General features: G+C 42.3%; 1 protein-coding gene across 1 annotated transcript in view; it reads right to left on the bottom strand.

Annotated features, from left to right (window-relative positions):
* LOC120930413 overlaps nucleotides 1-5,880 on the bottom strand; it is a 147,293-nt gene extending 141,413 nt beyond the window's left edge. The window contains exon 1 of the mRNA XM_040341600.1: nucleotides 5,303-5,880. Within this exon, the coding sequence (XP_040197534.1) occupies nucleotides 5,303-5,350 (48 nt within the window). The 5' untranslated portion in view covers nucleotides 5,351-5,880. The remainder of the gene's footprint in view (nucleotides 1-5,302) is intronic.
* Nucleotides 5,881-13,395: the final 7,515 nt, after the last annotated feature.

Genomic DNA, 13,395 nt, shown 5'->3' with positions numbered 1-13,395 from the left:
CGCAGGCGGAACAGCAGATCCGCCTGCGTATCTCTTTTGAGGATCTGTCTCTATACCCTGTAAACAGTCATTTCAGCAAAAACATTTTTTTCCTTTACAACTCCTTTAAGTTCAATGATTCCGAGCATGCATGTTTTTTTGCGCGTCGGAATTGCATACAGAGGAACAGAATTTCCAACAAGAACTTTTCTTGTCGGAAAAATTGAGAACCAACTCTAAATTTTTTGCTGTCGGAAATTCTGACAGAAAAAGTACGATGGAGCCTACACACGGTCGGAATTTCCGACCAAAAGCTCACATCAAACTTTTCTTGTCAGAATTTCTGATCGTGTGTATGCGGCATAACTGTTGATGTTACAGCCCGATATGTGAGGGTGAGGGGACATCCACTAGGCGATGGAATCGGCAGTGCAGTAAGGATAAAAAAAATGGAAACTCAGTCTCTGGAACAAGCTCACCCAAGGCCGCGCTGATGCTCCTTCCTCACTGACAGATCTGTTCATGTAGGTAGTGGGCAGCCAGTAAAGTCTCTTTCAGAGTTCCACAGACCGCTGGGTCAGCGGATCAGCATGAGAGCTGATGCGGACGTGGAGGTGTATAAGATGCTGATAGCACTTCTCCAATATTCAAAGCTCTGACAGCTTAGTGTACGCCATGAAAGCAGGTGGCTGTACGTGCCGAGAGTTGATCAATTGATCAGGTGGGGAGGCAGATGAAAGGAGGCGTTCAGATGCAGGTGAGGCCAGGTCAGATGACGTTAAAACACAAATGCATTTCACTCACATGACATGAGTTTCATCAGGGCGCTGTGAAAGTCCAGAACTGGAGTTTATAAAGGGTAAACTAGATACCTCCCATTTTATATGTCTCCATCACTTAGCACAGTCTTAAAGAGACACGCCAGGAACTATATTTTGCCTTCCCTGGTTCTTCCCACTCTCCAAAATGCAAATGGAAATTTAAAATAAAACCTTTCCATTTTCATTGCATGCCTTTTTTTAGACCCAATGACATCATCACTGGGTCTCTGTGCTTATTTATGTAAAGCTGGCAGATCATGGGGAAGGGGGTGTTCATTTGTTGCGATCATTGTTGATATATCAGGGTTCCAAAAATACCTATAGACTTAATTTGTGTTGAGGCCCTCATTTTTAAACTAAATATCCACTCTTTTTTATTACGGAGGAGGAACTTATCAAAATCCCCCCTCCGCTTGGATAGAGTAAGGACAAAAATGCCCTTAATTTTGAGACCCTCAGCAGACGAGCGATGGAACCTATCAAAATGTTGGGCTACAGTAAGAAGTTCAGACTTGTCATTGCTTCTGGGATTCCTAATGCTAGCAAAATTCTCACCGATGCGAATGTGCAACTGACGCTTGGTCTTTCCCACATAAAGCTTTTAACAGGGACACTCAAGGATGTATAACACCCTTGAGGTACTGCAGGTGATAAACTGCCTTATGGTTTACATTTTTTTGCGCATCAGCATCGGTGAAGCTAGCCGTACATTCGACAAACTGGCAAATATGTCAATGTCCACAAGGGAATATGCCATGCGGATGGGACCTGTCGGATAACAAATTTGTCGTTGGAGTCCGAACATATTCTAAATGGACTAAGTAGCCTCAAAGATTTTTTACTCGCCTAGATACCAGTAGAGGACGAGGACCAACAAATTGTGACAAAGCATCAGATCTATGCAATACATGCCAGTGTTTGTTTAAAATAGACCTAACCTCATACCACCAAGAGCCATATTGAGATATAATACAGACAGGAGAGGTATCAACTGACAGAGGTCTACCTTCTATTGGCTGAATGAGATTTTTCCTTTTAGCAGATGATGCTCTTTTCTGTGCCCGTCTAATTGTCTTATGGGTGTAGCCCCTATTTCTAAACCTTCTGTAAAGGTCCTCTGCTTCTAACCTACAGGTTACTTCATCAAAGCAATTTCTCCGGATACAGAGAAATTGGCCTATGGGGATTCCTCTAACAAGTGATGGTGGGTGATGACTCAAGGTCAGAAGTAAGGTATTGGTAGCTGTTGGCTTTCTAAAAGTTCTGGTCTCGAGTCTACCGTTGACGATAGAAATGGATAGATAAAGTTTCAGTATGGAAGGGAAACGTAAGTTTATTGTAAGTTTACATTAAGTTCTGAAATTAACTGATGCAGTTCTTCTTTGGTCTCACCCCAGATTAACCGGTTGCCGACCGCCGCATGTATATGTACGTCCACAGAATTGCACGTACAGGCATGTGGGCGTACATGTACGTCCCCGCCTTTCCGCGGGTCGGGGGTCCAATCGGGACCCCCCCCCCCCCGTAACATGCGGCGGTCGGAAACCCGCGGGGAGCGATCCGGGACGAGGGCGCGGCTATTCGTTTCTAGCCGCCCCCTCGCGATCGCTCCCCAGAGCTGAAGAACGGGGAGAGCCGTATGTAAACACGGCTTCCCCGTAATAAAATTGTGGGGACTCACCTGCCCCTAACTATGAAGATATGCCTTTTGGGCATAATAGAAAACCTTGTCCGGACCTCAGCAAAACGCACCTTAGTTAGCCTACTGCTCTTCTACGCCCGCAAGAATGTGGACATGCATTGGAAAAAACCCTCGCCCCCATCCCTGGTGCAGTGGCGACGCCTGGTGAATACCAGTCTTCCCTTATATAAGGACACATATGCCAACCGTGGGTGCCCACAAAAATATAATAAAATATGGCGGGTCTGGGTGGAAGAACCGGAGACTGCTGGTTAAATCATGGTCTCGGAGGTGACACCTCCCCTTGCCTCCCTTTATCCCCTCCCATTATACATGTATATGTCGGTCACTGCAGATCTTAGCCTGTTCTCATATTTACACTGCAGAAGTTGCTATCCTTTGATGTATCAGCTGTCTCTCTTGAAGAGTTGTAGGACGTTGAGCTGTCTTTGTCTAGTTTTGTCTAACTGTGCTATGTATTGTGTTTGAAATCTTTCAATAAAAAAAAAAACACGGCTTCCCCGTACTTCACTGTGGCGGCTGCATCGATCGAGTCATCCCTTTTATAGGGAGACTCGATTGATGACGTCAGACCTACAGCCACACCCCCCTACAGTTGTAAACACACACTAGGTGAAGCCTAACTCCTTCAGCGCCCCCTGTGGTTAACTCCCAAACTGCAACTGTCATTTTCACAATAAAGAATGCAATTTAAATGCATTTTTTGTTGTGAAAATGACAATGGTCCCAAAAATGTGTCAAAATTGTCCGAAGTGTCCACCATAATGTCGCAGTCACGAAACAAATCGCTGATCGCCGCCATTAGTAGTAAAACAATTTTTTTTTTATAAAAATGCAATAAAAATATCCCCTATTTTGTAAACGCTATAAATTTTGTGCAAACCAATTGATAAACGCTTATTGCGATTTTTTTTTACCAAAAATATGTAGAAGAATACCTATCGGCCTAAACTGAGGAAAAAAAATTATATATGTTTTTGGGGGATATTTGTTACAGCAAAAAGTAAAAAAATATTGAATTTTTTTCAAAATTGGTGCTCCATTTTTGTTCATAGCGCAAAAATAAAAAACGCAAAGGTGATCAAATACCACCAAAAGAAAGCTCTATTTGTGGGGGAAAAAAGGACGCCAATTTTGTTTGGGAGCCACGTCGCACGACCGCGCAATTGTCTGTTAAAGCGACGCAGTGCCGAATCGCAAAACCTGGCTTGGGCATTTAGCTGCCTAAAGGTTAGGGGCTTAAACGGTCAAAAGAACATCGTCGATGTAACTTATCCAGAGCTGTACATGATGTAAATACAGCGATGACACATAGATGTTACTCTTCTCCGACCTGCTAAGATGAAGGCAGGCATAGGCGGGTGCCCAAGGTGCCCCATGGAGGTAGCTCTAAGTTGATGGTAGTACATCCCTGAAAATAGTTGTGGATGAGAGCAGGTCTAAGATGAATACATTTTTGGAGCCCATTGTGGAATATTTTTTGGCTAGGAAATGGGCTACAGCAGAGATGCCACATTCGTGGGTGATGGAGGTGTAAAGGAACTCAACATCAATGTTGGCCAGCATTGAGCCCTCTGGCACCTCCACCTCTGTGATCTTTTGGAGGACATCCCTTGTATCCTGAATGAAGAATGGCAACTCTTTAACCATCCCACCGATCAGGGCATCAAGGAACTGACCAATCCCTTCCAGTGGACCTCCATTGGCAGAGATTATTGGCCTTCCAGGTGGTTTACATAAACTTTTATGGACCTTGGAGATCACATATATAGTGGGAATATTGAAATCTTTAACCATAAGGAAATCAAATTCTTTTTTGGTGAGTAGTTGTGCTTCATAAGCAAGTTGAAGTTTAAAGTTAAGTGAGCTAAACTCTTAAGGTGTCAGCATGCCAAGACATTTTGGACAATTTCATGCTCCCAACTTTGAGGGAACAATTTTGGGTTGGCCCCTTTTTGTTCCAACATGACTGCGCACCAATGTAAAAAGCAAGGTCCATAAAGACAGGGATAAATGAGTTGGACAGAGTCCGGACCTCAACCTGATAGAACACCTTTGGTATGAATTAGAGCGGACACTGCGAGCCAGGCCTTCTCGTCTAACATTGGTGCCTGACCTCACAAATGCATTTCTGGAAGAATGGTCAAACATTGCCATAGACACACTCCAAAACCTTGTGGACAGCCTTCCCAGAAGAGTTGAATCTGTTATAGCTGCAAAGGGTGGCCCAACTCAATATTGAATCCTATAGACTAAGACTGGGATGCCATTAAAGTTCATGTATGTGTAAAGGCAGGCGCCCCAATACTTTTAACAATATAGTGTATGTAGGAAACCATTTTAACTGTCCAGCGACTACAGAAAACCAAAATATTATTGTGTGGACCAACACTTTAACAGAAATTGGTCATATAATGCCTGTACTATTTTAGAAATGACAGACGAGCACCCTATATATCTACATAAAAAAAAAATTGAAACGTGTCTTGTGGGTATTTTTGCTTGTTCACCTGTGATAAAATATTTTCTTAAATTCAAGCAAAACATGTTTATTTCATTTGGTATTGAAAATCGGTAATTATATCCTAAAACAACAAATTACAGGTACTTAATTTAACAAATTTCATAGAATTATCACGTTATCCAAAAGTCATACGATACACTTAATAGTACAAAGCTGAGAAATATTCAGCCATCCAGTATAAACATTATTGATAAGTGATATAATGATTGAATTGTTACATTAACTACACACTAGAAAAAGATGGTAAAGGCAGGAAACATGCTATTAACGATTTACCTTGTTCTGATATTTACAATCCGTCTGCCTTTGACGTGCATTCTTCATGTACTGGTTTTACTGGTACATACAGTAGCTCCATGCCTCCACCCAGTGGGAAGATAGCAAACCCAACAGAGGAACATCCAATACGTCTTGCAAGCAGTAACAGGGGACAAAATATAATATGCCCAATATTTGTAAGAACGCTACAATATGTTGTACAAATATATATATCTATATATAAATATATATAAATAAATTGCAATGTAATTCTAGTGTTGAGTGTGTTGCTAGGCGTGTTAAGCTTTGTCAAGGTTTATACACACTTGGCTGCCAACTGCATTTATGATTGTGTTTGTCGAGTAAAAACAATAAAACAAATGAATAATGCTGTTGCTGTGGACATAGTGATTAAGAAACCTTTGTGAACAAAGGCAAGTCAATGCAGTGACATTTAAACATGTCACATTATTTGCTGTCGATATGACAGTTTAAGGTGCTGTAAGGAAGGAAAAGGCTGCTTCATTTTTCATGTTCCCATTTGTAATGCCGCGTACACACGATCAGGCTCTTGCCTGGCCAAATCACATCGGAATTCCATCGCTAAAAAATAGAACATGTTCTATATCTAAACTCCGATGGAACTCATCGGAATTTCCGATGAAAAAACTTAGATGGGGCTACACACGATCGGAAAATCCGATGGAAAAAAATCCATCTGACTTTTTCCATCGGAAATTTTTTATTTAAACATATGTAGCTGCTTTAAAAAAAAAAAACACAGAGTTTGATAAGAAAAATCTACTAGTTTTGTCTGCGATTCAAAAACACCATAAAGTGGAAGGAAAGCCTAACTAATATATATATATATATATATATATATATATATATATATATATATATATATATATATATATATATATATAATTAGGGCTGTTACTGATCAAAATTTTTGTGTTCGATTAATCGATTTTTTTTAAATCGATTAACCACTTAAGCCCCGGACCTTTAGGCAGCTAAATGCCCAGGCCAGGTTTTGTGATTCGGCACTGCGTCTCTTTAACAGACAATTGCGCGGTCGTGCGACGTGGCTCCCAAACAAAATTGGCGTCCTTTTTTCCCCACAAATCGAGCTTTCTTTTGGTGGTATTTGATCACCTCTGCGGTTTTTATATTTTGCGCTATAAACAAAAATAGAGCGACAATTTTGAAAAAAAAATAATATTTTTTACTTTTTGCTATAATAAATATCCCCCAAAAACATATATAAAAATATTTTTTTCCTCAGTTTAGGCCGATACGTATTCTTCTACCTATTTTTGGTAAAAAAAATCGCAATAGGCGTTTATCGATTGGCTTGCTCAAAATTTATAGCGTTTACAAAATAGGGGATAGTTTTATTGCATTTTTATTAATTATTTTTTTTTTACTACTAATGGCGGCGATCAGCGATTTTTTTCGTGACTGCGACATTATGTCGGACACTTCGGACAATTTTGACACATTTTTGGGACCATTGTCATTTTCACAGCAAAAAATGCATTTAAATTGCATTGTTTATTGTGAAAATGACAGTTGCAGTTTGGGAGTTAACCACAGGGGGCGCTGTAGGAGTTAGTGTTCACTTAGTGTGTGTTTACAACTGTAGGGGGGTGTGGCTGTAGGACTGACGTCATCGATCGAGTCTCCCTATATAAGGGATCACTCGATCGATGCAGCGTCATAGTGAAGCACGGGGAAGCCGTGTTTACATACGGCTCTCCCCGTTCTTCAGCTCCGGGGAGCGATCGCGATGGAGCGGCTATAAACGAATAGCCGCGCCGTCGTCCCGGATCGCTCCCCGCGGGAATCCGACCGCCGCATGTAGCTGGGGGGTTCTGATCGGACCCCCCACCCGCTAGAAGGCAAGGACATACATGTACGCCCATTTGCCTGTACGTGCCATTCTGTGGACGTACATATACATGCCGCGGTCGGGAAGTGGTTAATCGACTAATTCCGATTAATTATAACGCACATGCAGATCCAACTACTTTTAGCTGATCTCCTTGCAGGCTGATTGCCAGTGCAGCTACCAACCACTGGAAAAATGGATAGCAGAATACAAAAAACACACAAAGGCAGCGCTTGATGGGAATAGCATTAAAACTTTTATAGTCTTCAAGTAGGTAACCAAATAAATATTGCACTGGAGATAATATCGATGTAGCTACATAAACTGTAAAAATGCTGCGAGTAATACCAAACGGCAGCAAAAGCAGTCATAAAAACATGTAGCTAAGTATGATACTGGCATACAAATGTGTACGATTATACCACTGCTGAATCCAGATGAGGAGAGGTTAACATCAGTCCGTCGGCATGTAGATGTCCCATGAAGGGAACTATCACAACTCCCAGTGGATGGTTGTAGAATCCCAGGTTGATAGAGGGAAGTGATAGAGGGAAGTGTAACAGCCCTTGCGTGTGGCAGATAGTAAGGTCCCGCCGGCATGCAGATATGAAGGCACAGCAAAGGCGCCCTTCAGATGGACACGGCAAGCCCCGCCGGTGTCCGTGACATCACCGGATCTCCAACAAAACTCCCTGAAGGCCCGGGAGCCGGCAGAGAGATGAGTACCAATCAAAAGAATTTTGATCGATCAAAACATTTTAAGATTTATCGATTAATAGTTAATTTCCACAGCCCTAATATATATATATATATATATATATATATATATATGCTTAAACATATTCTTCCCCTCCGGTCGGGTGATTCAGTAAGGAAGTGATCCAAGGTGACAGACAAGGAAGCCGCCTACAGCTGTGGTGGGCCAATCGGAACGCGTTTCGGAGGCACAGCCACGCCTCCTTCATCAGCCAACACCAGTTTTTATGTGTTTTTTTTTTTTAGCGACGAGGATGCTGCATATCTGACAAGATCAACTGGTATTTTCTGCATTTGCTGAAAAAAAATAAAAGAAACCAAGTGCAGCCATCAAATATAAGGACTGTAGGCTGCAATATGTAACATTTTTATTCTTGAGTTTAATTATTCGTTATTTGATCCTGCTGCATTCAAATTATAATCAATTAGATGACCTGCATTTGACGTGCACTCCAAAAGCAATAAAACAAAGCCTGTTGACATGATATCCTAAAGTGATTATAAAGGATTTTTTTTTTTTAAATACCAAACATCTTTATACAGACCTGCTCTGTGCAACAAAATTGCACAAAGCGCCCCTCTCTGTCCAGTGCCCCCATGGGAAGCCGCTGGGGGCACTTGTGTGTGCTCGCTCCCGAGCCACACTTCTGAGTTTATCGACAGACAGTGGGACTCAGCCCTGCCCCCTCCTCACTGACTTTGATTGACAGCTTTTGGAGCATGAGCAAAGCCAGCAAGACACAGAAGTGAGGGGAGAGAAGAGCTGCAGACATGCACAGTGCTGGATCAAATGAGGGCTCAGGTAAATAAAAAAAAGGGGGGGTGAAGGGCAAAACGAATGCCTAAATATTATTTTACCTTAATGCAAGGGATGCATTAAGGCAAAAAAAATGTATAGGCTTTAGAACCACTTTAAAGTATTAGTTGGTTTAGTCACACAGCAAGACAACATTTATATTACAGGACAAGGAGACACACAAACTGTACAATAGCACCTCAACAGGGATGTGCAGTCATAGGAAGCAGGAGAGGCAGAGCATAAAAATGTCATGAACATAAAAAAAAAATTGAGCTTTGGGGGTTGTAGCTCGTGACCTGGGGTAGGTAGTTGAAGTCCTACCCCAACACTGGACAACATTTGGGGCTCCTAGGACCTATGGTTCCAGAGATACGGGGCTCCTTGTACAGCCTGTCAGAAGCTACATACAGCGCTGCCAGTTTAAATACAAGCTGGCACACTCTGTTTGCAGCAGACTGAGAGGTCACTTCTTGTCAGAGACACTGAGCTCAATGTATCGCTTGGAGTCTTGGACCATTGGTAAAGCACCATTGGGGAATATAATGGTGGTTGTTGCAACTTTTAATGTCAGTCGGAATTTTTCAAACACATTTATTTATCTTCTGGGTGCTAATTCATCGGCTTCCCATCTGCAACACTGACCGCAGGGCTTTACTTCCTCGGCACCTTCGCCATTGAGAGAAGCACTTTTTCAATGAAAACAAGTTTTTCTCTGATTGGACAAAGTATGAGGGGGAAAATGATGTCACAGTCTCCACCTTGTCCAGTCAGAGAACACCCTGTATTCACTGAAAAACCTATAAGGTATTCCTTGAATGGGGACAATGCTGAATTAGCAACCCTCTGTGTTCAGTGTGCAAGCTGTTGGAGCAGCATCTCAAAGATCATGGCTTGCACTGTGTTGACTACTGCATCCCCAGTGCCCCCCCCCCCCAGACAACAGATATTGATAGTTACAACAAGCCAAGTTGGACCAATGTAAATTTTGCAAAAAAAAAAAGTTAAAGCATTATTAAGTCCACAACAGTAAAAAAAATCTGTCTGTATATGCCGTAAGGCATGCTTGGCATACTGACTGTGGAACCTAAGAGGTTAATACTCTGCATTGTGTAAAAAGCCTGCTTAATCCTGTCTTCTTTGATCCTCCCCTTCTTCCACTGTCCCCAATCCATCTGTTGATAGTACAAAGCATTAGGGGCACTCTGCACATGCTCAGTTTTGTGTGCTTTGCTAGAAAGTTGTTTTTTTCTTGGGAGAGTGCGTGTGATCACCAGAGGGCCCATCAGAACTGTCCAGACAGAGAGTCAGGGGTCCAACAGTGCCATAGGACAGTCAGAGGAGAATGAAAACTCATCCTACAAGCTTTAACCAGACACTGATAGAAGTCACCAAGATTAATATACTGTATACTGCTGATTAAAAAAAAAAGTATTTAGCATTACAAGTACTTTGTATGTATTACAGGTACTTTTAAAAGCGCTGTCAATTTATACAGCGCTATTCATATATATTGTACATTCCCATCAGTCCCTGCCCTCAAGGAGCTTACAATCTCAGGTTTCTATATCACATACACATATTAGGGCTAATTTAGACAGGAGCCAATTAACCTACCAACATGTCTTTGGAGTGTGAGAGGAAACCCATGCTAGCACAGGGGGACATGCAAATTCCAGGCAGGCAGTGCCGTTGTGCTGCTAGGCATTAGTACTAACCACTTAGCCACTGTGCATTATTCTCCAGAATATTGTTTTAGTCCACAAAAAGGAGAACCATGAATGGACTTATGTAAAAATTAAACTTATAATAACCTTGCCATCTTATTGTATTTAGTAGTTTATACTATATTTACTAAAAAAATTGCATTTCCATGTTGAGTTCAGTGGGAGACCAGATATAGTGAATGTCTTGGGTTTAGTAACACTTTAATTCCTAGAGTCTCAATTTAAATACACTGTAATCTATGTCTTTACATATTCCTATTACTACTCATTGCCTATAAGGTGTGATTTTTATGGGAGCCTGGAGTTCAGTTTTAATTCCTGGGCTCATATTCTGCTGCCACTGAAGATGATACCAAAGGCTGTAGTATTTTTTTTTTAAGTGTTGTCTGCATACCTCTCTCCAACGAAACAAACAGTCAATGAATTTTAAACGACTGAGGGCAGCTGGATTGCGCCTGCACATCTCACTACCTTCTAATGTTTATGGCAGTCTTTTTACCTCCAGCCATTGTCAAACAAAATCAGTAATGAACATCTTGTAACTACACCTCTAATGCTCATTTGCAACACATAAATCTCCAAGCTGCACACTGCAACTGTCAAACAGTGCAGCAGTTATAGATCTCATCATTGTAACAAAAAAAGAATAGTCCTATGCATTACATTGTTATTAGTGTTGAATTGGGCAAAACCTAACAACATTCATTTTTCCAAAAACAAATGTGTACATATTCAGTCAAATCAATAGATAAGACAAGGCAAAATAATCCTACACAGAAGAAATGTCATAGACCCAGGACAAAGCAACAAGTTCACTTAAAGAGACCCAGGGGGTTATTTACGAAAGGAAAATCCACTTTGCACTGCAAGTGTAAACTAAAAGTGCAAAGTGCACTTGAAATTGCACTGAAAGTGCCCTTGGAAGTGCAGTCGCTGTAGACCTGAGGGGTAGATCTGAAATGAGAGGAAGCGCTGCTGATTTTATTACCCAATCATGTACAAGCTAAACTGCTGTTTTTTTCCTTTCCTTGCATGTCCCCATCGGATTTACAGCGACTGCACTTCCAAGTGTACTTCCAGTGCAATTTCAAGTGCACTTTGCACTTGTAGCGCAAAGTGGATCTGCCTTTAGTACATAACCCCAACCCCCCCCCCCCCCCCTGTCACCAGACCACTAATTTCAACAATATTCTTCCTAGAAGACTACTTTCACGTGGGCCTGATTCCGTAACGATCAGAAGAGGATCTGCAAGTTGATCCCCTCCTGATCAGCTGTATGTGCATGTAACATTTTTTATGCATGTTATTTCCCTAAGCCTTGATTGTGTAAACATCCAAAAGCCCTGAGACTGCTGCTGGGCACTGCCATCTTGGATATGTCAGAAGCGCTAGGTGACTCAGAGCTGTGAATGGCACACTATAGTATTTATTTTTGCTCCTTTCCTGGCAGCTACTTAAAAGTGTAGAATCTGTAGAATGACTTGAAGACTGCAGTCCACAAATGGTCACCATTAAATTTAAAAGGGGTTGTAAAGTTTGTTTTTTATTTTCTAAATAGGTTCCTTTAACCACAAAATAAAAACCGCAGAGGTGATCAAATACCACCAAAAGAAAGCTCTATTTGTGGGGAAAAAAGGACGCCAATTTTGTTTGGGAGCCACGTCGCACGACCGCGCAATTGTCTGTTAAAGCGACGCAGTGCCGAATTGCAAAACCTGGCCTGGGCATTTAGCTGCAAAATGGTCCGGGGCTTAAGTGGTTAAGGACCACCACAAGAATAAATACGTCGGCAGAATGGCACATGGACGTACAGGTACGTCCCCTTTAAGAAATGCAGCCGTGGGTTGCGAGCACGCCGCCGACGATCCTGTGCTCCGTGACCCGACCGCCACCGGTGTCCCGCGATCGGGTCACAGAGCTGAAGAACGGGGAGAGATAAGTGAAAAACGGTAAGTGAACCAACAATGGTTCAACCACTTAAGCCTGGGCCATTTTGTTGCTAAAGGACCAGGCCCCTTTTTGCGATTCGGCACTGCGTTGCTTTAACTGACAATTGCGCGGTCGTGCAACGTGGCTCCCAAACAAAGTTGACGTCCTTTTTTCCCCCCCCACAAATAAAGCTTTCTTTTGGTGGTATAGGATCACCTCTGTGATTTTTTACTTTTTGCTATAATAAATATCCCCAAAAAATATATACAATTTTTTTTCCCTCTGTTTAGCCCGATACGTATTCTTCTATGACAGTGTGACTAGGAAGCACGGGGAGAGGTTTGTTTACACTTACCTCTCCCCAGTCTTCAGCTCTGTGACCCGATCGCCAGACACCGGCGGTTATTGGACCCGCGGGCGTGGTCACAAAGTTCCCGACCGGGTTGTGAGCGCGCGACCCACAGCTGTGCATATTAAAGGGGATGTACCTGTACACCAATATGCGCAGCCGTGCCATTCTGCCGACATATATCGGCGTGCGACGGTCAGCAAGCGGTTAAAGGAACCTGCAATATAAAAATGTGTACAATCTCCAGAGGTACCACCCAAACTGGTGGATTTATACAGAGTGAAATAAGCAAAAGTCCGTATATAAATAAATGAAGGAAGGAATAAAGTGCTTGTGCTCAAAAATCTTCAAACTTCGCTGTGCAAGAAAGTTTCCACCTTCACCAATTTTAAGGTCACCCAAAATGTGTTCAAGAGAGTTTTAGAGAGATGGCGTTTCCTGATGACGTGGTAAACAAAACGTACGCCGAGGCGGTACCTGGGCACGCACAGCAATTTACTTCAGGTCCCGCTGGTTCTCTGCACAAAGAGGTGGAACGCATGCCAGCTTCCCCAGCGTGGAGCCATCTCTCTAAAACTACAAGCCGAACAGCCTCAGTGCCGGGTCACGGGCACCAACAAAAGTAAGGAGCCACTCGGCACTGTGTTCTTTTAAAATAAA

This window comes from Rana temporaria, chromosome 3 (assembly GCF_905171775.1).
Source record: "Rana temporaria chromosome 3, aRanTem1.1, whole genome shotgun sequence".
NCBI classification, from domain to species: Eukaryota; Metazoa; Chordata; class Amphibia; order Anura; family Ranidae; genus Rana; species Rana temporaria.
This window is presented reverse-complemented; position numbering and strand designations above follow the sequence as displayed.